This window comes from Acipenser ruthenus, chromosome 21 (assembly GCF_902713425.1).
Source record: "Acipenser ruthenus chromosome 21, fAciRut3.2 maternal haplotype, whole genome shotgun sequence".
NCBI classification, from domain to species: domain Eukaryota; kingdom Metazoa; phylum Chordata; class Actinopteri; order Acipenseriformes; family Acipenseridae; genus Acipenser; species Acipenser ruthenus.
Window position 1 is genome coordinate 27,780,012 of NC_081209.1, and position 20,650 is coordinate 27,800,661.

Consider the following 20,650-nt stretch of genomic DNA (forward strand, 5'->3'; position numbering starts at 1 on the left):
AGGCCTAGACACCGCCCAGGAGGCGTGTCGGGCACGTGTAAACTTCCGTGTGAAGACGGTCATTGGATGAAGCAGCTGCCAGTCAAATGTATTTGCTTGACAAACCGTAGATGCGAAGAGGCCTGTGGTACATCTCGCTCTGTACGAGGCTCTTTGACGTTACTGCCACCTACTGGATATTAGTGTGTACTTGAGTTATTTGAGTTTACGTTCAGAAAATCTGGTGAGCAGAACGCTTCTGATTTGAATGTAGTAGTTTGTTTGTTTTGTTTGTTTTTTATCACTGTTGGTATTTTCACATTAAACAAACAATGAACAACCACATCTGGCTGCTGCACAGCCACTGCACCGCCCTTTCCAATTCGGGGTCACGTGTAACTGGATGTCATATGTATTGCTATTGCTGCCCTTAATTTCTACTTTTAATTTATTATAGTAACCTTAAATGAAAAATAAATAGAGAAATTCTTATTTATTTTATTTTGTTGATGTTTTGTGGGTGACCTGCTGTCCAGGACAGTTGATAGTTAAAGGGGTCAGTGCCGGTCACACTGCAATGTCAGGTCACCCTACCTGCAAACTCCTCTTGGATGTTTCTGAAGGATAGGAATGCTGGCACCCTATTAAGGGTTACAATATAATATTGACATTATATGGTTTAACTTTGTATTGCTCTAACAAATGAACATTTATAGTACAACAAATGAAGAGTATTGGTATACATGTACCTAAAGTAAAGAATTCAATACAAAGAAAACCTATTGCTAGAGGGAATATAAAACACAATCACGCAGTAAATAAATCAGAATTTAAAATGTTGTACTTTCTTTCAGACTTGTTCGTTTTAAGCATCTTGATGGATATGTTCCGATTTCTGTGCAAACCAAGTTTTTAGATTCCCCTATACACAGCCAACTGTCATTCACAGCACAGGGATTTAGCAGAGCGGGCAGCCCCTTTGGTTTCACATCCAGGTTAACGACTCCCTGCTGTGCCAAGAAAAAACCTCACCAGATTCTCCTGATTGCATATAACACATATACAACAGCAAGTTCTGGATCTGTATGGAACTCATATAGAATACAGTTATGTGGTGCTAGATCACTCTAATCTCTCTCTTGAGCTACTTATTATTGTCCTTGTGTTGTAGGAGGTGTGTAATGAACAAAGGACCAGTGCAGCAAACGTGTTGCATTTGAATTGGGTGCAGAACCATGTGCTTGCGTGGACAGCCACACACACAGAGGACGGAGTACACTGCAAACCCTCACTCCATATAGAAACCATGGTAGGTCTAGAATGGAAGCCCATCGGGAACAGTTATATGCTCTGGGAGGACTTTTGAAAAAGGTGTGATAGAAGGGAATAGGTTCCCTGAATAATGGTCAAGGAACTTTACAGGCAGTCACAAGCAGATAGAAGATGACCCACATTATTAATGGCAAGACTATGACAGAGTGGCAACGCTACAGGCAAGCTGCAATGACTCAGGCTCTGAAGGGAGAGCGGGGCTTGGTTTTATGGGGCTTTATTGGTTTAAACTGTTCCAAAATACAAAAAAAAAAAAAAAAAAAAAAAGTGAAAAAACATTCAGTGGTACAAAAGAAAATAATCCCTCAGAACTAACCGCCCCCCCTCCCTCCCCCAAACAGACATGGTCAGATATGAATCCGGTTTGGTCTCAAAAGAATAAGTGCATAGTCAAGGAACAGGAACAAGGAAAAAAAAAAAAAAAAACACGACATTCTGGTATTACATAGTTCTCCAAGCCTCTTTGAAACAGGTTTCTTCTGCCCGCCGCACTCTGTCTGTGCCGCTCCCAGATTCCTTCCTCCAGATCACCTGGGTCAGGTCATTCTGCAGTACTCAATATTTACTGATTTGCTTTCATTTAAAAAAAAAAAAAAAAAAAAAAAAACACTCCTTTCCATTTCCTTCCCCATTAATCTCTGCTGGGTGCTTTACAACTCAACCTTCTTCTTCTTCTTCTTGGATTTGTTCTCATCCTCGCTCACCACTAGAGGCTGGGAAGCCTCTTTCTTCAGGTACTGGATGAAGTCTTTCACCTCACGGCTTCCCTGCATTACAGAAGGAATGAAACTGTTAGACAAGCCTGTCAGGACCCAATCAACACACGAGTGGAACAGTCAGAAAGAAAGAAAAGTGATATCAGACTGATCTCCACATGGCTGATTCTTCAAGAGGCCGTGTGTTCATGACATCACAGCTGCAAGCTGTGGTATTTAATATTTTAATTTTAAAAAAGGTCAGGAGTTACCAAACAAAATGAATAGCCACAAATGTGTACACACCTCGTATTTCTTTGGGCTTTGCTTGTTGCCAGCTGGAGAGAAGAAAATGGTGGGGAAGCTGAAACAGAAAATAAATGAGGTCAGAGGGAGGCCCACAAATTTGGTTCCACTCTAACAAATCCATAATGCCTCGTTCAGACTCTGCGTTCTAGTCACTACTAAACCAGGGGCAGGCATTCGAGCTGGATGTCCAGCCGGATATCGAGGAGAGGAGGGCAAAGCCAAGCTTACCCCCGGACTTCATATGGAGAGGGAACATCGTTGGCTGTGGCGTCCATCTTGGCAATAACTATGTTGGGATCATTTGCCAGCTAGAGAGAGAAGAGAAGAGAGAGAAAGGTTAGCACAGATGTACTGGGTACATCCTGCAGCATGTATCTAGTTAGACACAGAGCAGCCTGCCCACCTTCTCTCCCAGCTCATTATATTTGGGCTCCAGGCTCTTGCAGTGTCCGCACCAGGGGGCGTAGAACTCGATTAGAACATCCTTCGAGTCGTCATTCACAATCTCATCGAAGTTCTCAGCAACAAGCACCTGTGAGGGAGAGCCAGGAGCAGTTGGTTAGAACACACACACACACACACACACGTTCAACTCAGGGTCACACAGACTATGCACAACAGCGACCAGGATAACAAAAGCCACAAATGCTTGCAAATCAAAAGCCTTGTCCTCACCTTCACTGGGCCATCATTGTTTTCGGGGACTGGCTCAGACTTGAGGTAGCGTTTGAGGTTCCCATCAAAGTAATCCTGCAGAAATTGCTCCAGTGCTTTCCCATCACGCCTGCAAGTGAGGGAAGCATGGCTCAGTAAAGACAGTGTCCCACCCGAAGATCGGACATACAGCAGCCACACTCAACAGTCCTAACCCATTTCATGAAAGGCAGTGAAACTTAGTTGACATTGACTTGACCTCCTTGTAGGACCACTTCACAAGCCACACCGACCCATCCTAAACTTGAGAGTTAAGCCCTAAGGAAAGGCAATGAATGGATTTGTGCATTAACCCAGTGCACCACCCCTAGATACAGACACCCAGCGCTGCTGTGCTTGTACTCACGAGAACTCCTCCTGCATGGCGTATTTATCTCCCTTGGCGGTCTTGATGCAGACCACTGGCAGCTCCCCTGTGCTTGTTTCCAGTCCAAACTCCGCCAGGTCCTGGCTGAAGGCGTTCTTGTTTGCCACAGCGAAGTTCAGCTTCTTCCCCTGGTCCACAAATGTCTTGGCCACCTTCATCACCCTACAAGGGGCGGGGGAGGGAGAGACTGGTCAGACTCATGTTCTACGGTCATATTACAGCTATTTTCTACAGAGCAAAACTTGTAGAGGAAGCTTTGTGCACCAGACAACTCGTTTAATAAACGCAAAATCAAAGGTTGTGACTTGCCAGAAGTGCCTTTTAATATTCTTACCTGTTTCTCCAGTAATTGGACCCCTTGGCGTTTTTCTCGTAATCCACATCATAGTAGGCCACCAGCAGGTCCTTGCCTTTGATCTGGTCCTTGTTGTCCTCCGTCATGTGTGGGCAGAGCCCAAAGCTGTGGAGAGAGGCCACACAGTGGAATCGTCAGGACAACAACAATTCTACAAAGCAAAGTAGCGGGGTATACAAATACATCTTGATTAGGTCCAAGCACCATGCAACAGACCACAGGAGTGGTGCTTTAGCCTTTGTAGAAGCTGCTGTGGTCAGCTGGCCAGACACTCACATGTTGTCCTGGATGAACTTCTTGATTTTCCCGCTGGTGTATTTCTCCTCGCTGAAGGTCACACTGCTCTCCTCAAACTTGTTGTTGAGGCGTGGCGGGCGGAACAGGATGATTCCCCTGGAGGAACACGCACACAGCAAAAAACGCTGTTAAGTTACTGTGAAGGCTGTTCCTTCAGTCAGGAAAACAGAGATTACATTTAGAAGCAGCATCGAAATCAGATGGAGCATTGGTTACCGTTTCTTTCGTTTTAATCACTTACTGTGACAGTTAAAACAGACACGTGAAACGTGCTGATAAACAAGTGGTTTTGCACATCATGCTTATAATGGGTTGGCATGCAAGCTGTGCGCGTGTCCAGCAGAGACCTGGTATGCGCGAGACAGACACCTACTCTCCCTGGAAGTCGTGCTTCTGCAGCAGGTCCTTGTTGTTTGTGTGAGCGAAGCGATACGAATCCCGCAGGGAGCTGGCTGCCTTCAGGAACTCTGCCTGAGCACTGCTGTCCCCGTCCGCAAAGAAACCTGCAGGCAGGCAGAGAAAGGAAGATCAAGGAGTGCCTCCCAAATCCATTACACACAAAATACATTGTTGGAAAAATGCATGTTCTGTTTGACCACCAGCACCACCACCACACAAGAATCTGGTCATTATCAAAATACCGTGCACAGGATAAAATTGAAACTGCAAAACGCAGGCGCCCGTTTCCTGACGAGAGCTGTGCTCTACTCTACCCTGCCAGTGCCGAGCGCTCCTTACCCACGACGCTGGCGTCTCGCTCCCCGGTGAACTTCTCAAAGTCAGCGGCAGTCTTGATCTCCACTGAGGTGGGTCCTGCCTGCTTCTTCAGGTGGCTCACAATCCCATCTGGTGGAAGATGGAAATCATGTGAGCGAGAGGTACCGAGAGGTAACACAGGGGTCTAAACAGCAGTGGAGCTAAAGACTGCCATGGTTTAAATATTAACATGTGGACCAAACCTGTCAGATCTTACTTTCAAAAGAAAATAAATACTGTCAAGAGATTCACACACATTGCTACAGACGGTTTTCACAGTGTGCGTCTTGCAGGGATTTAAACAAAATGGCAGCATTCAATTCCACCACCTTTTAGATCAGCTGAACAGAGGCTAAATAATGCTCTGCAAAGAGGATTGTAAAATATGTAAACCCACACCTGCTGTGCGGGGTCCATCATAGGCCCCGGAGTCCTCTCCATCTCTGAAGATCTTCAGGGTGGGGTACCCGCTCACACCAAACTTGTTACACACGTTGGTATTGGCTGTGCAATCAACCTGGAGAAACAAGTCCGGTTTCACACAAGAACTTCAACTCAGAAATGCATTTTTAACTTTCAATATTTTACAGCATGCAGTAAAATCTGATGCATTTACACAGTCTCAGGTTTAAGACCTAAATAAAAAGTCTCAAAGGCAGCTGGTGTCAGACACAAACAGGGGATTCAAATCTGAATGCCAAAATAGACTCATACATTTAGCATGTCAGGGAAGCCTTGGTAAACAGGAACAGCCAAAAGGCCTGGGTGAGCTAGAAGCCCAGCATACCTTTGCCAGAGAGACGATCCCTTTAAGACGCGTGGCAGCCGACTCATACTCCGGAGCCAGACGCTTGCAGTGACCGCACCTGGAAGAGGAGAGAGAGACGAGGCCGTGAACTGCAGAGACCAAAGGAAAACACAAAGTTCAGAGAGGATTCGGTTTTGTCGTTTGCTCAAACCTTTCAGTCCTGAATTCTTGTTGAGCTGAAGAATGCAAAATTAAAAAAAACTTATAGAATTAAAAAAATGAACTCCTTTGAGTACACATGAGAAAAGGACAAAAACATGACCTATTTTGGTAAATGACTTTAAAATTCCCTGTCAGTACCTGAAGAACCCTAAACCCCACATTACTGTGCAAGCATCTTCATCCTCAAACTTCAGCACACGTTTGTACTCACTGTATAACAATACAGGCTGATCTATTTTTCACTTGCCTTTTATCACTACAATACAGAAACCTTACATTAACATACGGCACCAAGACCAGGACTGAAAGGGTTCAATGAAAACCAAAAGACGGTTTTCAATGGGGCTACCCAGTTACACCATAAAAAAAGCTGATCACAATATATACAATTTAACAAAGAGGCAATGGACTGAGGACTAGGTGCAGGGATGCAAATAAAACTCCTATTGCATAGCAGTTTCACCCATTCCAGGTTTTGATACGAGCTCGATCAGCGCCAGTGTATAAGTAACAAGACAAACAGGATCTCTGACATTGGAGAGGAGGAAGGATGACTTTTTAGATAAGGGAGGCATGGCAACGCCAGGGAACAAGTAATCCCTCCAGTGACGTTGTGTAAACGAGACCCTATTAAGCAATTAAAGCAAACCGCTGAGTGTTGTTAAGAGGCAAAGCCTAGCAAATCCTGAAGTCAGGAAACACTATTGCACAGGGAAGCATACCAGAACAGGCTGGCCAATCACAGGGCGACACCAGTCACCAGCCAACGAATCACAGCGCAACAACAATGCAGTGCTCAACCCCCACACTTCCTTAGCAACCCCACCCACTGCAACCAGGGGAACTGCAGTGCAGACTGCCCCGGCATTGCTGGGATTAAAGCCAATGCCAAGTGCTGTTGAAGAGCAGGAGAGGGAATTACCAGTCATTGTAACTGTACACTAATACAACTGGGTTCCCTCAATGCTGCTACAGACACTATACTCCAAACCACACTGGAGCAGGGCCAGGACTTCCACTCTCCCCTGGGAAACTCAAGTACCTAGGGATGGCAAGCAGTTTCCCATTGCACAGCAGTTTGATCCATTCCTGGTTTTACAAAGAGTTTAATAAGACACACCTGAGCTTCATACCTACACACTGTGGCTAGTCAACCTCATAGTAAAACTGCTAAGCAACAGCACAATATACCAAAGTATATTGTAAGGACTGTGCAATTGCTTTTATCCAGGAGTTAAGTCAGCCTACTTTCAGATCACATCACTTCATACAGTCTCTACAATGAGAGAGTAGAGTTGAGGGAGGGTTACTACCAAAGTAACTCTACTCAGCTACTGTGCCAAACCTTTTTTGGAGAATTTTTCTATATTAAATGAGATGTAACCGATCAACACGAAAACACCCTGTTAAACTATATTGAAAAGCAACGATATATATGAACTCGTTTGGCTTTAGAAAGGTCTATGCGAGATTACGCAATCCTATATCAATGAGAGAGATGATTGAAATATGCGAGGGCATGTCGCTGGCTTAGTTAGATACATTCGCTTAACACTGTTCAAGCACCGCCTTCAAATGGTAGGTGCTGTTGGGTGTACCCGGGTTTGTGTAATGATACATCCGGTACAGACGTTAGACACCTTCACGTGTAATTTAAATAAACTCAGACTGCAGAGAGGGGCTTGTAGTCGTGAGATATCCCAACTAACACGAGAACCGCGGAACACCAAGTACTGATCCATTTAAAACATAATAGGATGAACCGAGAGAGTGCTGAAGATATGTCACGGATAAGTGAGAGTTGATACTGGTAATTGTAACCAAAAAAACGGCGCCTGTTCTCAAAACCTCGGCATGGGAGTGGAGTGGCGGAATGAAAGTGAAAGTCCAGTCGAATCTGGTAACGGTTTCACATTTACAAAATGCAAAACACCCGAGGCCTAGACTTAACAGCATCACAATAGTGATGGAACTAATTAAAATGTGATGCAAAAAACAAACAAGCAAAGTTTGATACGGGTATTTTTATTATACATGTTGGCTGTGCTAATCTTAATTCTGTTAAGAGAGATAGCAAGGAGGCAAAAAGTTAAAATGATGCACGCAAAAACACAATTAAATATATTAGCACCTTTAATTTTTTTTTTTTTTTTTAGATAATAAAGTAAACCCTTGCGCACATGTGAGCACCATTATTGTTTATAATGTATCGGAGTAATGCGGAAACTTATGCATGGATTATGAAATGGGGATTTTCACATAAAAAGGGGGTGATGTTTTTTTCTTCATTTATTTAAAATTAATACATTGATAATAAAACTTACCAAGGTGCAAAAAACTCCACCAAAATCAATTCGTGGTTTCCAATCCTGCTTTCAAAATCATCATCCGTGAACTCCAGGACATCGCTGGCCTTCGCTGCAACAGCGAGAAAGGCGAGGAGAACGACTTGTAACATTGTTCGGTTCTGTACTAAAACTATATCAATAAAAACCTCTAGGAGAGCTATACAAAAATCGGGAGCGCCTGTGAATTGATGCAGATGAGAGAGTGAGTGCTGGATTGCCGGTCCTGCAGAACCAGACAATGATAAAAGAAGAATATTGCGCTGAAGAAGGCTGCTCGATACCAGGACTTCCCAAAGTAACCAAAGTGTGGCAGCTCACCATTGGACTTTTACTCGCGTCATCTGGGTCTCAAACAGCCAATCAGAGCCATGCACAGAGGCGCCGCAGAGTTTAACTACTTCAGAGCCGAGCACACAAACCGCGAGCTCTCGGTTTCCTGCTTCTTACAAACTATCTGACCAATGAATAGCTTCAACTCAAACGATTATAGCAGCGGCAGACTGAACCGGGTTTATGAGACTGACATATTACCCATACAACTATGAATGTGATATAAAAAAAAGTTTATAAATGCTCCACATCTTGCATTATGTTAAAGGGTAGCGAGCGATAAGTGTACTGACATTCCATTACGCCGTAAATTGAGCGACGTCATTAGTTTTGCCACTATGACGTCATAATTCAAAGGTTGTATGCCAGCCTATGGATTGTGATGTGACAGAAAGTTGTGTTTGCACAGGAAAGAGATCACCTGATATTACCCTTTCACTGCAATAACCAAGTCAATGGATACTGAGGTAACTATTTCATACACTAGTTTTATGTACCATGTTTTAAAATGTTTTACCAGGAAGAACCATTGAAAAGAAAGTAACTTTATGGGGTAATTGACAAGGACGTATTGCAGGAATAAAATCTACTGCAAGCACCTCTCTTTACTGATTTGTTATCATACTTACAGTAACCCGAAAAAACAACATGTTTATTTAAAAAAACAAAAATGATTGGGTCCAGGTAGATAGACTTCCAGATTACTAAAACTGTAGTTTATTGATGATACTGACAATACATGTGTCAGGCAGAAATCAGCTTATAACCATTTTCAATTGAACTGAATTGAAGAAGTGAATTTAAAAGGGTGTTGTGTTCCCCTTCTTCAGGAGTCTCCGAGCCCTGTCGAGGAGGAGAAGGAGAAGGAAAAGAAGAAAGAGGAGACAGAGAAGGAGGAGAAGAAGAAGAAGTGGATATCAAAGCCGACAGTCCAGGACAACGTCCTGCCAAGGGCTGAGATCATCCGCTCCAAACTCATCCACAGCTTCTACCTCCTGGATCACATGCAGGAGGAGCTGCGCGGGACCCCCAAATACAGCACCAAAGACGTGCTTGGTACGCCCCCTTCACCCCTCCCTGAGAAAGATCAGGTGCACGGGACCCCAAATATAGCACCAAGCATGTGCTCGGGACAGTACACCCCCCTCACCCCTCCCTCAGAAAGATCACCAGGCCCTGTCCCAGGGTGTGGCCAGCTCAGGTTGAGAATACAGAGGTGCTGGGGGAGTGCTGGCTGCAGGGGGTAAATGGAAAGGGGATTCTGGGGAGTTAGTGCTCTATGGCCTTTGGCCTTTTTTTATCATTTTCTATGACAACATGGCTCACTTTTAAGATAAAAACAGAAAATATAATTAATTACAAACAAAATAATACATGATTTATACATTTCTGACAAGCTGTATTGACAGACTACTGGTTTATATGGTCTGACTCACTCTATTAAATAAGCAGAGTTTTGGGAAAATTGTAGGAATTACCTGTTTCTATAAAAAGCGTCATAGCTCAGCCCTGCCACTGATGTGCCACTGACAGTCTGCCTCATTTTGAACCCCAGGAGCTCCCCTATCAGTGACAGGTACAATTGTAGCCCTTGTCAGCCTGCAAGGGAGTGGCTGGTCTGACTGAGTGGAGTAATGCAGAGATGTAGAGCAAGGAGCAAGTTCATTGTCTTTATTGGCGTTTGCAGGCTGCTCACCTGCTGCAGTATGTTATCAGAGAAGGAGGGAATAGAAAGGTCTCTAACAGTCCTGCCCTGTCCTGCCTGTCTGCACAGTCCCTGGGTGGACTTTAACCCTCCTATAGTAAATTATTAGTGAAACAACTGCCCTCAGTTCAGGTCATGATGAGCTTTTGCAAATCTTTTACTGTTGAGATATCTGCTGATCTCTCTCTCTCTCTCTCTCTCTCTCTCTCTCTCTCTCTCTCTCTCTCACAGATCCAGCGGTTCTGAACAGGCTGATGCTGGAGGATTCTCATCAGCTCATGCGGTTCGAGATCTGCCCCCTGCGCTGCTCCGTCATCACAGACCAGGACCGCAGACGCAACCGCCTCAAGAACCGCTGTGCCTACTACCCCCCGCTCAACATGTGGGCACACTGGGTCCTGGAGAGTATCCTTACGCTCTACACAATAGGGATACCATTGCAATGCTGCCAATGTAGCTTCACCTGCCCATACACTACAGAGATACCATTGCAATACTGACAATGTAACAGCTTTGTTTAATCTTGCCTACACTGTTGTGTCACTAACCCTGACGTGTACGTTGCAGAAAAGAAAGCTATTTTTCCTGAACAAAAGCACGCTTAGGTGAGATATTTGTAAACACCATTCTCTTCCTGATCATACTCAACACCATCGTGCTGGGCGTCCAAGCAGGTAATCTTGGGGGAGAGTGCAGGAATTTGTTTGAATTTTTTTTTTTTTACTGAACTGCCCCCTGCTCCCTCAGAGGTGTTTGACAACATGGACCCCAGCATGGACATGCTGAAGCTGGCCCTGGATGTGCTGGACTGGAGCATCCTGGACATCTTCCTGATAGAGATCCTGCTCAAGTGGATCGACAACTTCGTCAGCTTCTGGAAGAGCACCTGGAACATCTTCGACTTCGTTGTGACTGTGTTGGTAAGAAACAGTGCAAATAATTCCCAAGCTCCTTACTCTTCAAATCCCTCCTGCTTCCCAATCCCTGAAAAAAAAATGTTTCGCCAAAGTTTCCTTGTTTTAATATACATTATTTTAGTTTAATAAAAAAAGAAAATATAGCAAATTATAAGGCAATTATAATCTAATAATAAACACTTCAATCAAGGAGGGAGGGAGCGAGATAGAGAGAGAGAGAGAAAACACAAAGTAGAAGTAAGAAAGAAAAGGCGGAGAGTCATGTCTGGTCTAAAGAACAGTGACGTTTGGGAGCAAAGGCAGGCGTACATTCTTTTATTCTTTCATTGTTTTTGTCCGGCAGTCCATTCTCCCTGAGCTGATGAAAGCCCAGGAAGGGTTAAATTCCTCAAACCTGGATTTTGTGAAGCTTATCCGGATATTCCGCATCCTCCGATCCTTGAAAATGGTCTCCAAATTCCGGCAAGTGAGGATCATTGTGCTGGCCATCTCCAAAGCATTTAAGGTACGCACATGGATCTTCCCATTTGCACAGTGCTGAACTGCCAGCACAGAGTCAGAAAGATTCACTGTGATGGTTCCTAACACTGTCCTTACCATGAACTCTTTCAGAACTAAATCATTTTACAGAAAAAACGACCCTAGGATAACTGAATAACTAGATTCAGTGCCCCATACTGAAAATGCATTCAAAAGGCATAGATATGTATTCGTATGTTGGACTTGATTACTGCAGTATTGTGTGGAGTCATTGTTTCTAGACCTGTTAGTAGATCTGCTATGCTGAGAGAGTGTTAGTGACATATTAACAATGGGAATTCAAATTCAATACACAAATGCTCTTTTGCAAATCAGTTACAATAATTGCCCACCAGGTGGTGTTGTGTGCTGAGCTAAAGGAATCGCGTTTCATGTGTGAATCGCAAGTGCTTGCTCCCATAAACGGCAGGGGATATCTGTTCCTCCTAGGCTATGAGCTTCATTTTGCTCCTCCTGGTGGTCTTCACCTATATCTTTGCTGTGGCTGGAGTCATATTCTTCCAGAGCTATACTCGCTCTGACCGGCCAGACCTCATCTACAACAAGAACTTCAAGTGAGTGCCTGTCTATGAGCAGCTCAGAAGAGTGCTGGGCTGCAGTGTGGACGGTGGTGGGTTTGAGTAACTCAGTAGTTAGAGTGCTGGGCTGCAGTGTGGAGGGTGGTGGGTTTGAGTAACTCAGTAGTTAGAGTGCTGGGCTGCAGTGTGGACGGTGGTGGGTTTGAGTAACTCATTGGTTAGAGTGCACATTTGCAGTGTAGAAGGTAGTGAGGTTTGAGTAGCTCAGTGGTTAGAGTGCACATTTGCAGTGTAGAAGGTAGTGGGCTTCACGTGTGTTTCTCACATTGCCCCCCTCCCCCACACTCTCTTCTCGCAGGGATATCCCCAGCACCTTCGTCACCCTCTTCATCCTCTTCACCATGGATCACTGGTACGCGTTGCTCCAGGACACCAGGAAGGTGGCAGACTTGGACCAGGCCATCTGCGGGCTCTACATCATCCTCTGGCTCCTCATTGGCTCCTTCATCTTTAGGAACATATTTGTAGGCATTATGGGTAAGGTCCCCTTGACACTTGACATAAAACTGAGAGCTGTGACTCCCTTCTCCAGTACCTGACCTTTGAGAAGTGAACCATCGCCCATCCTGATCACAGGTCTCAGAGCTCAGCCCGTCACGTTCTCTCACACATTCCTGAATTGAAAGGGTCACTACACTGCTGTGCATAAACTGACTGTCATTTTAATGAAAGAGAGATCACGTTGCCTTTGTTTGTATTATCCCACCGGGATTCCCATCTTCCCGTTTTCCCCCATCAGTGAACAACTTCCAGATGATCCGGAACGACCTGTCCAAGGAGGTGAAGCAGATCGAGATCCAGCAGAGAGCCGACCTGTTCAAGGCCGAGATTATCAACAGGTGAGGCAGCGTCCTTTAGAAAGTTTATCATCATCAGTGTGAGCACATTATCATTCATCATCAGTGTGTGCACATTATCATTCATCATCAGTGTGTGCGCGTTATCGTTCATCATCATCAGTGTGTGCACATTATCATTCATCATCATCAGTGTGTGCACGTTATCGTTCATCATCATCAGTGTGTGCACGTTATCATTCATCATCATCAGTGTGTGCGCGTTATCATTCATCATCAGTGTGTGCGCGTTATCATTCTTCATCATCAGTCTGTGCACGTTATCGTTCATCATCATCAGTGTGTGCACGTTATCATTCATCATCATCAGTGTGTGCACGTTATCATTCATCATCATCAGTGTGTGCGCGTTATCATTCATCATCAGTGTGTGCGCGTTATCATTCTTCATCATCAGTCTGTGCACGTTATCGTTCATCATCATCAGTGTGTGCACGTTATCATTCATCATCAGTGTGTGCGCGTTATCATTCTTCATCATCAGTCTGTGCACGTTATCGTTCATCATCATCAGTGTGTGCACGTTATCATTCATCATCAGTGTGTGCACGTTATCATTCATCATCATCAGTGTGTGCGCGTTATCATTCATCATCAGTGTGTGCACGTTATCATTCTTCATCATCAGTGTGTGCACGTTATCATTCTTCATCATCATCTCTTTGCTTTGCAGGAGGATGAGTCAGATGAAACTCACAGATGGGTAGGATTGTTTTGTTTTATATTACCAGCCAGATTAAAGACTAATGTTAATTACAATGATATAATTTACCTGGTACAAATGGTACATTCTAACACAGCTTCATTTGCTCTCTATACATAATAAATCTGTAATTCCATCAAACAAAGCTAGATGTCGCCAGAACCCAGAAATGGAATTACAGCCTCATATGTGCAGTTTTATCGGATGTTACTGATTTGTTTGTTTTTTGATTACGAAACAATAATGCCAAATGAGAGACTCTTAAAGAACTAGCCAACTTCATGGTCACAATGAAGGGGTTCTCTGATTCTTCCAGCCCTGCCCAGGACCCTCCACCAGAGGGCAGCAGTGAGGAGCCCAGCTCAGAACAGACCGCCACAGAACTCCCGGTCCACACAGTGAAACCCACTGCCAGTGCCACAGGTGAGAGACAGGGTGCCACTGTAGGCATGCTTAAGGTCTCATGCAACCACGTCCAAGATGCATGTTCATTCTAACTGATATTTTGTAATACTGAAATAAGTGCCTGCTCTCTGTGTATTAAGGTCATGGTTTCATAGAGGAAGTCTGGAATGTTTTTTTGAATGCAGATAAAACCCATGACTGAAAACCCATGACATGACCAGCATTGTGGCCTCAGGGCCTGAAGTAAATCATTTATAATGGATCACATTTTAAAATCTGATAACGATATATATAATGATACATTGCGAAGTTCTATTCATGAATGATGATAAGAGACAATCAGAGGTTTAAGCTCACTAAGCAGCCCAGCTTTGTCCATTCTCTTCTGATAATATCTCAGTGTCTCCCTGCCCCAGTGCTTGATTTGAATGCCATTGTCTTGCGCAGACTGGAATGCCTATGTGGAGGATAACCTGAGTGTGATGCGTGACCAGGAGGAGGATGAGAAGGTGACGTGGCCCCGAGACTCCCTCTTCAGGTACTTCGAGCTGCTGGAGAAACTGCAGTACAACCTGGAGACGCGCAAGAGGCTGCAGAACGTGGCAGGTAGGGGCCACGAGACAGGACTGGAAGGAATAGGCCGCTGGAGGGGAAGTGGACCATGTAAAATCACCAATGGTGAACCAACAGTAAAATCTAGAATGACTCAAATTGCTAAATAAGGCAAGTATATTTTGACTGTTCTTGAAACCCAGTGAGACCACAGTGGGCTCAAAACAAGATCTATCAATACTATATATCAGGGGTACTGAGCGTAGCAGTGGTAACTAAGCTTTATACAACATACCACTACATCAGCACTGCATAGAGTAAAAACACTGGGAAACATGCTACACGTATGGAAAAGTGAAATTACTTGCATTCATATTTCATTGCATTAATAACAGCCAGATTCGGTGTACGTGACTTCCTCACTGTGTGATAATCGTAGCCAGTTCTCCACTAATAAGTTCGAGAATGACTGGTTGACAGTCTGGTGATCTGCTCTTGTGCATGTTGTTGTGTTGCAGCTCAGGCTCTGATGAATTTCCACACCTACTAAGAAAGACTACACTGTGCGTCTGCCTATCGACCAGCATCAAAGAGAAACCCTTCAACACTCTTAGCACAGCAGCACCAGCTAGACACTGCTGTCAATGCTCAATGAAAATAATTCACTAGCAATAAAGTTTTGAAATTAAAGAAATAACATGGGTGCTGGAATTACTGAAACAAATAGTAATACTAGAAGATCTTCAGGCCAGACTGTGTTCACAGAATCATTTCACAGCCTGCATGGTCCCAGGGCCTAACCCTTTCATATAAAGCAATGGGAAAAAATGTAAAACATTTTCAATGAAAAATGTATTTATGATGTGTCCGAAACTACTTTTTTCCAGATCTTTTTTTTTTTTCCTGCATGAAAGGGTCACAATAAAGCCGTTTCTTTGGGATTTAGAGACGCCTGGAGAAGATTTACAAGGAACAAGGAAAATGTGAGACTTGTGATGTGTTGCTGTTATGCTACCATGATGTTGAGAAACACAAAACAAACACAAATCAAACTACTTCCAAGACACTAACTGATGGTTGGAGTGGACAGAATTTCAGTAGCAATGTTTTTTATAAAGACAAAGTATTTTGTTGTAAGTGGATTTATACAATTCAGATGGCGCTGCCTTTTTATTGTAACTGGCTGTCTTTTTTGAGGTTTTAAAGTTCTGGAAGAACACAAAACATTCCATACATATTTATATTACAAATAAAAAAATCAGACATTTGCAGTGATAAATTCTAAAAGAAAAAACATCCATAATATTTACTGATAAAATTATACAAACACATCTTTTGTCATCCCCAGTAGTTGTTGCAGGTGTTACAGTTGTATTGCTGATCTGTATTATTTGAATTGTAATAGCCGGTGGGTTTGGATCATGCAGTAAGAGGTCATGTACATCCAGACGGGGGTAGAAGAGCTTGGTTTTGAATTGAAGGAATGCTTGCATGAACCTCTGAACACATTCACACTGCTGAAGCCACAAGCCAGACGTGTGTTACTAACATGTTACATCTGCAAGTCTACAGACAAACAAAGAAAGGAAGACCTTTTGAATGTAGCACAGTGTGTATGTGTGTGTACAGTACACATTGTAATAAAGCCAGGTGAAAGTATTTCACCTCTGCTCATATTACAGCACATCACAACTGCACAGGATGTGTACCTTTAATATTTGTAGTGCCTGGAAACGCTGTGGTTTTTAGTGTGTAATTCTGTCTCTAATCCTTATTCAGTGAAGAGTACCGACTTGGAAGATTCTAGATTTCCCCACAATAGGATCATTAAAAAATAAAACTGAATGAAAAAAGGTCCTGGGCTTTTAAAGGTTCTCCAGTGACATCACAGAGGACTCCAAAGAGATTTTAAATGAGCATTACTCCTTCTGTTCAGTTTTATAAACTTCAGAAAAGTTTACTCTAATGAAGTGTACTTTTGGAACACTGCAGCATGTGTCTGGTTCTGGATGCTCAGTATGGGGCACCCCAGAGCGACCCGTGCAAGTGGAGAACCAGCTGGATCAGAACCGAATGGATCACAACCAGGTGGATCGGTTGGAAAGCCACTGAGACACTGTCAGTCCTCCTCAGCCCATGAAGGCGAGCCCGGCCATGACGGTGAAGCCCAGCAGGATGAAGAGCACCTTGAGCAGGGGCCGCTCGGGGGAGTTGAGCTCGTGAGGCAGGATCTCCAGGAAGGTGATGTAAACGAAGGTGCCGGCCGCCACCCCCTCCAGCACTGCCTGGATCAGAGCCCCCGAGGCCAGCCGAGCCTCCATCACGCTGATCCCCACCGCGATCCCCAGCGGCGACATCATCGCAAACACGCCCACGTAGGCCGCCACCCACAGGGGCGGCACGGCACTCTGCACCAGCTTCACCGCCAGGCTGAACACGATGATGCTCTTATGCACCAGAATCGCAATGCAGATCTGCAGAACCTGGGCAGGGAGTGAGGAGGAGGAGAGTCAGCGACTTTCAATTCAAAAAGTCATTTCAGGAACTGAACCAATACAGCACACAACTTTGGGCCAGTCCATTCGCCGAAATACAGAATGTCATTATCCAAATTATTATTATTAATTATTATTATTATCATTAATTTTAAAATGACATATCACTTCTATTTAAACAGCACCCATATTCTAGTTTTATTTTATTTAATTTTTTTAATTAAAATGCTTTGTTTTTAGTTCAATATATTTCATCTTTTAACCTTTGTTTTGCATCCGACTGCTTTGAAAATATGTTGTAAAGCTTTTCCTCTCCTAGCCCTCAACATGCTTACTGTATTCTTATAGAACGTGTAGCACCCTGCACTGTTACCTTGGAGTCGGTGGTCTGCAGCCCTATAGCCAAGCCCTCGAACACAGAGTGAAGCGACAGGGACAGGAAGAGGATGAAGGATCGGAAGGATGAGTGTGCGTGGAAGTCCACATGGACGTGCCGCCCGCTGCTCTCCACATCTCTATGGGGGTGGAACCCGTGGGCGTGGCCTGATGGTGACAGAAGGGGCGTGGTCTCTCCAGATCTCCGCCCCGAATAATCCAGAACGAGGCGCTCGAGAATCAGGATCAGGAAGAAGCCTGACGCCATGATGAACTCAGCGAGGGGGAAGTTAGTCTGGAAAACAAATCAAACAACAACCAAAAAAAGGTCAGAATTGTGATGTGGAATTGAGGGTCACAGACAGAGACAGGTCATTCCAGCTCGAGTGGACAACATTTCTGAGAGGCGTTTCCTCCATTTGTGGTTGATGAATGACAATAAGGGATGCTCCAGCTACCACTATAGAGTTATTATGGCTTTTATTACAGACAGACAGACAAAGCTGGAGGACTCACGTCAATGCCCCGAGCCTGCAGCTCCTCTGCGATGTCGGACAGGTAGTCTGGGATGATGTCCAGCAGGCAGGCAGACAGGAAGACGCCCCCTGCAAAGCAGCTGACGAGACTCTGCACCAGGCGGTGGGTTTCTAGGATCAGAGAGAGAGAGAGAGAGAGAGAGAGAGAGAGAGAGTGGAGGAAGGAGAAAGCAAAAGTGAGAGAGATATAGGTCAGCACTTCCTATTATGCAACTGTGTGAAACAGAACAGAGTGTGAAAAAAGCTTCACCATTTAGCTGTACTTCCCCAAAACCGCTCTCTTGGTCCTAGAAAGCTGCAGAACACAGCAGCCTTTGGAAAGGCATTGGAATGCTTTTTAAAAACAAAGACAATGGCAGTGGAATTCAATGTGAAGAAGAATGAAGCTTTGTTTAAAATGATTGATGCTTTTTGTTTTTCTCTCTCAGGTGTTTTCCCTGCATTGGGTTCAGGGGGTTTTCAATATCCTTTGTATTTTACCACTCCTTGTGTAAACACAGCTTCTCTTCACAAAGCTCTTTGCAATTACTCTAACTTCCAAGCCTCAGGATGACTGTAGCTCCTGATCGTAGCTCTGTTTCCTGTCTGCCACATCATTCGAAACCTCAAAAAGGGTACACAATGTGCTGCTCAGCATTTTACTTGCTTGTGCTTTTTTCTGTGTCACGGGGCAGTTTAAGCTTGACTTCCTTGTGCTGGAGTTCCCTCCAGATCAATGAGACTTCTGATCTACTGCAAGCAGGAATCTTGTCATAATCCCCTAAATCGAAGGCTTAAATAACAGCTAGGATATTCCCGTCACAGAGGTTGTTTTTGAGAAGCTGTGTTAAATGTACCGGAGCAGATGACTTACATGGGTGTAGGAGATGCCATGATTTGTGGTAAACTAGGCTGTGAGCTGCTGCCACAGTTATGACAGGTTATACAGAAACATCCTGATCAGACACAGCATTGGTTTAATGACAAGCAAAGTATCTATGAACAACCTGCTGTAGTCTTACAAGCGCGTGACATCTGTGTTGCTGTTCAGATGTCTCCTCAGTTGCACAAGGCAGGGTTGATACAGAACGTAACCATGCAAAAAGTCCTGGGAAACATCCAAACAAACAGCACCAGGAAACGAAGCTTCAAGACACAAGAAAATGTGCGCAGAAGTGGCCAAAAGTTAGGGCACCACTTCAAACTAAGCTGCCTATCCATTTTAACTGGAGACTAAACATCAAGGGATCGTGGTTTGATGACAAAGAGGTTCACATCCAGCTCTTTGGGCTCCAATAAAAAATGTAGTTGGATTTTTATGGAGGAAAGTTCACTCGCATGGTAATGTCACGGAGTCCACTTAACAGAATGCCTCTATTGTTTCAAAGTTCACAGTAGAGCAGAGTAACATTTAAAATTACTCTGGGGGGCAGTTTTTTCTTAGAAATGCATTTCAGTGACTGTAAGATCCGTGATACAGAGAAATCTAGGGCAGAATTTACCAGCAGGAGTCAGCTGAGAGGATTTCCTCTTTTAAATATCTTGATTGACTGTACTTGATCAGTTTCTCCACACAGTTATCGGCCCCATATTTAAAAATAAAAGCGGCTGTAGTTAATTATACAGACTGTACTGTATCTGATGCTAGTGTTCCCTATTTCAATGAAAGCCGCGCTGAAAACAAAGTCAGCATCTGCCATACACCAAACATATTTCACAGATAAATCTACCTGCCATAACAAACACAATCCAGGTGTGCTAAACGTCCCCTTACCTGTCCCGCTTGAGTCTCTGAACCACTTCATCCGGGCAGGTATGAACCCGCAGAGCAGCGTGAGCAGCAGCAAACCCACGAGCGCGCCCACCTTCACCTGCAGCAGGTACTCCATCTCGAGCTCTCCCCCGGGACTCTGCACGCTGTAAACCCGACGGGAAAGGTACACGGCGCGCTCCAAGGCGCGTTATAGCCAATCTTATTAAAAACAAGTTATAACAAAAGTAAAAGTAACTGCCTTGGGGTTATGCTAAATAAAAAGGTGCACTCTAAACTAAACTGATTTTTAAAAAAAAACGATTTTAAAACAAAGATCATTCCAATAACATTTAAAAACTATGATTAAAAGAATACCATTTTGCTATTTTTCAGCAGCAGATAACACGGAGCACATTTTGCTAACTGCGTGAAAAACATATTTTTGCTTGATCTCAGATTTTGTCTCCGATTTTCGAATCGAGTGCTGCTGTTCAAAAAATCCTGACACAACGCTGCTTTCAAGGCAATAAACAAACATTACTTTCGCCCCCCTCACAAATCTCTGTGTTTTACTTGTTTTACAGTCTTTTAAAACCTTCAACGCTGACGCTCTTGCCTGAGTGCAGTCGGTTTACGTCCCATTCGCTAATCTTTAAAGCGCTCAACCCAATGGCTCGCTGTGAACTAAGGGGCGGGTCTTACTTAAACCCGTCTCTGTTTGAACGCAGACTATTGGTCAGATTCCTACATGGAGGCGGGTGCTGATGAATGGGGATTGTCCTGAGCGGTTCTGCAAACAAGCA

At 44.1% G+C, this 20,650-nt stretch overlaps 3 protein-coding genes across 4 annotated transcripts; 1 reads left to right on the forward strand and 2 right to left on the reverse strand.

Annotated features, from left to right (window-relative positions):
• Positions 1–1,512: 1,512 nt before the first annotated feature.
• Positions 1,513–8,388, reverse strand: LOC131699155 (protein disulfide-isomerase A3-like). The gene is made up of 13 exons (XM_058995393.1): positions 8,099–8,388; positions 5,592–5,670; positions 5,204–5,321; positions 4,787–4,894; positions 4,422–4,551; positions 4,028–4,144; positions 3,731–3,856; positions 3,376–3,558; positions 2,991–3,099; positions 2,719–2,847; positions 2,544–2,623; positions 2,313–2,370; positions 1,513–2,078 (listed from the first exon to the last, which is right to left on the reverse strand). Exons 1-13 carry the CDS (start codon positions 8,230–8,232, stop codon positions 1,962–1,964), a joined length of 1,488 nt encoding a protein of 495 aa, XP_058851376.1. The 5' UTR covers positions 8,233–8,388; the 3' UTR covers positions 1,513–1,961.
• Positions 7,327–15,673, forward strand: LOC117427659 (cation channel sperm-associated protein 2-like). 2 transcript variants are annotated; one of them, XM_058995391.1, is made up of 13 exons: positions 7,327–7,674; positions 9,283–9,508; positions 10,389–10,562; positions 10,763–10,831; positions 10,905–11,077; positions 11,418–11,579; positions 12,044–12,168; positions 12,491–12,669; positions 12,932–13,031; positions 13,723–13,752; positions 14,069–14,175; positions 14,605–14,763; positions 15,228–15,673. In XM_058995391.1, exons 1-13 carry the CDS (start codon positions 7,648–7,650, stop codon positions 15,257–15,259), a joined length of 1,563 nt encoding a protein of 520 aa, XP_058851374.1. In that variant the 5' UTR covers positions 7,327–7,647; the 3' UTR covers positions 15,260–15,673. The 2 variants fall into 2 exon arrangements, with proteins under 2 accessions (XP_058851374.1, XP_058851375.1); XM_058995392.1 differs by lacking the exon at positions 7,327–7,674 and adding an exon at positions 8,522–8,919.
• A 162-nt stretch (positions 15,674–15,835) lies between these two features.
• On the reverse strand, positions 15,836–20,523 carry LOC117427790 (zinc transporter ZIP1-like). Its single transcript, XM_034046090.3, has 4 exons — positions 19,869–20,523; positions 18,096–18,226; positions 17,578–17,874; positions 15,836–17,192 (listed from the first exon to the last, which is right to left on the reverse strand). Exons 1-4 carry the CDS (start codon positions 19,981–19,983, stop codon positions 16,839–16,841), a joined length of 897 nt encoding a protein of 298 aa, XP_033901981.1. The 5' UTR covers positions 19,984–20,523; the 3' UTR covers positions 15,836–16,838.
• Positions 20,524–20,650: the final 127 nt, after the last annotated feature.

Coding starts and splice junctions, on each gene's coding strand:
- LOC117427659 (XM_058995391.1), top strand. CDS start 7,648: ATGAAAGTGAAAGTCCAGTCGAATCTG. Junction 13,753..14,068: donor CAGATGAAACTCACAGATGG/GTAGGATTGTTT, acceptor TGATTCTTCCAG/CCCTGCCCAGGACCCTCCAC. Junction 14,764..15,227: donor GAGGCTGCAGAACGTGGCAG/GTAGGGGCCACG, acceptor GTTGTGTTGCAG/CTCAGGCTCTGATGAATTTC.
- LOC131699155 (XM_058995393.1), bottom strand. CDS start 8,232: ATGTTACAAGTCGTTCTCCTCGCCTTTCTCGCTGTTGCAGCGAAGGCC. Junction 5,322..5,591: donor GGATCGTCTCTCTGGCAAAG/GTATGCTGGGCT, acceptor TTGTTTCTCCAG/GTTGATTGCACAGCCAATAC. Junction 2,079..2,312: donor AAAGCCCAAAGAAATACGAG/GTGTGTACACAT, acceptor TCTGTAATGCAG/GGAAGCCGTGAGGTGAAAGA.
- LOC117427790 (XM_034046090.3), bottom strand. CDS start 19,983: ATGGAGTACCTGCTGCAGGTGAAGGTGGGCGCGCTCGTGGGTTTGCTG. Junction 17,875..18,095: donor TGCAGGCTCGGGGCATTGAC/GTGAGTCCTCCA, acceptor TTTGTTTTCCAG/ACTAACTTCCCCCTCGCTGA. Junction 17,193..17,577: donor TGCAGACCACCGACTCCAAG/GTAACAGTGCAG, acceptor CTCCCTGCCCAG/GTTCTGCAGATCTGCATTGC.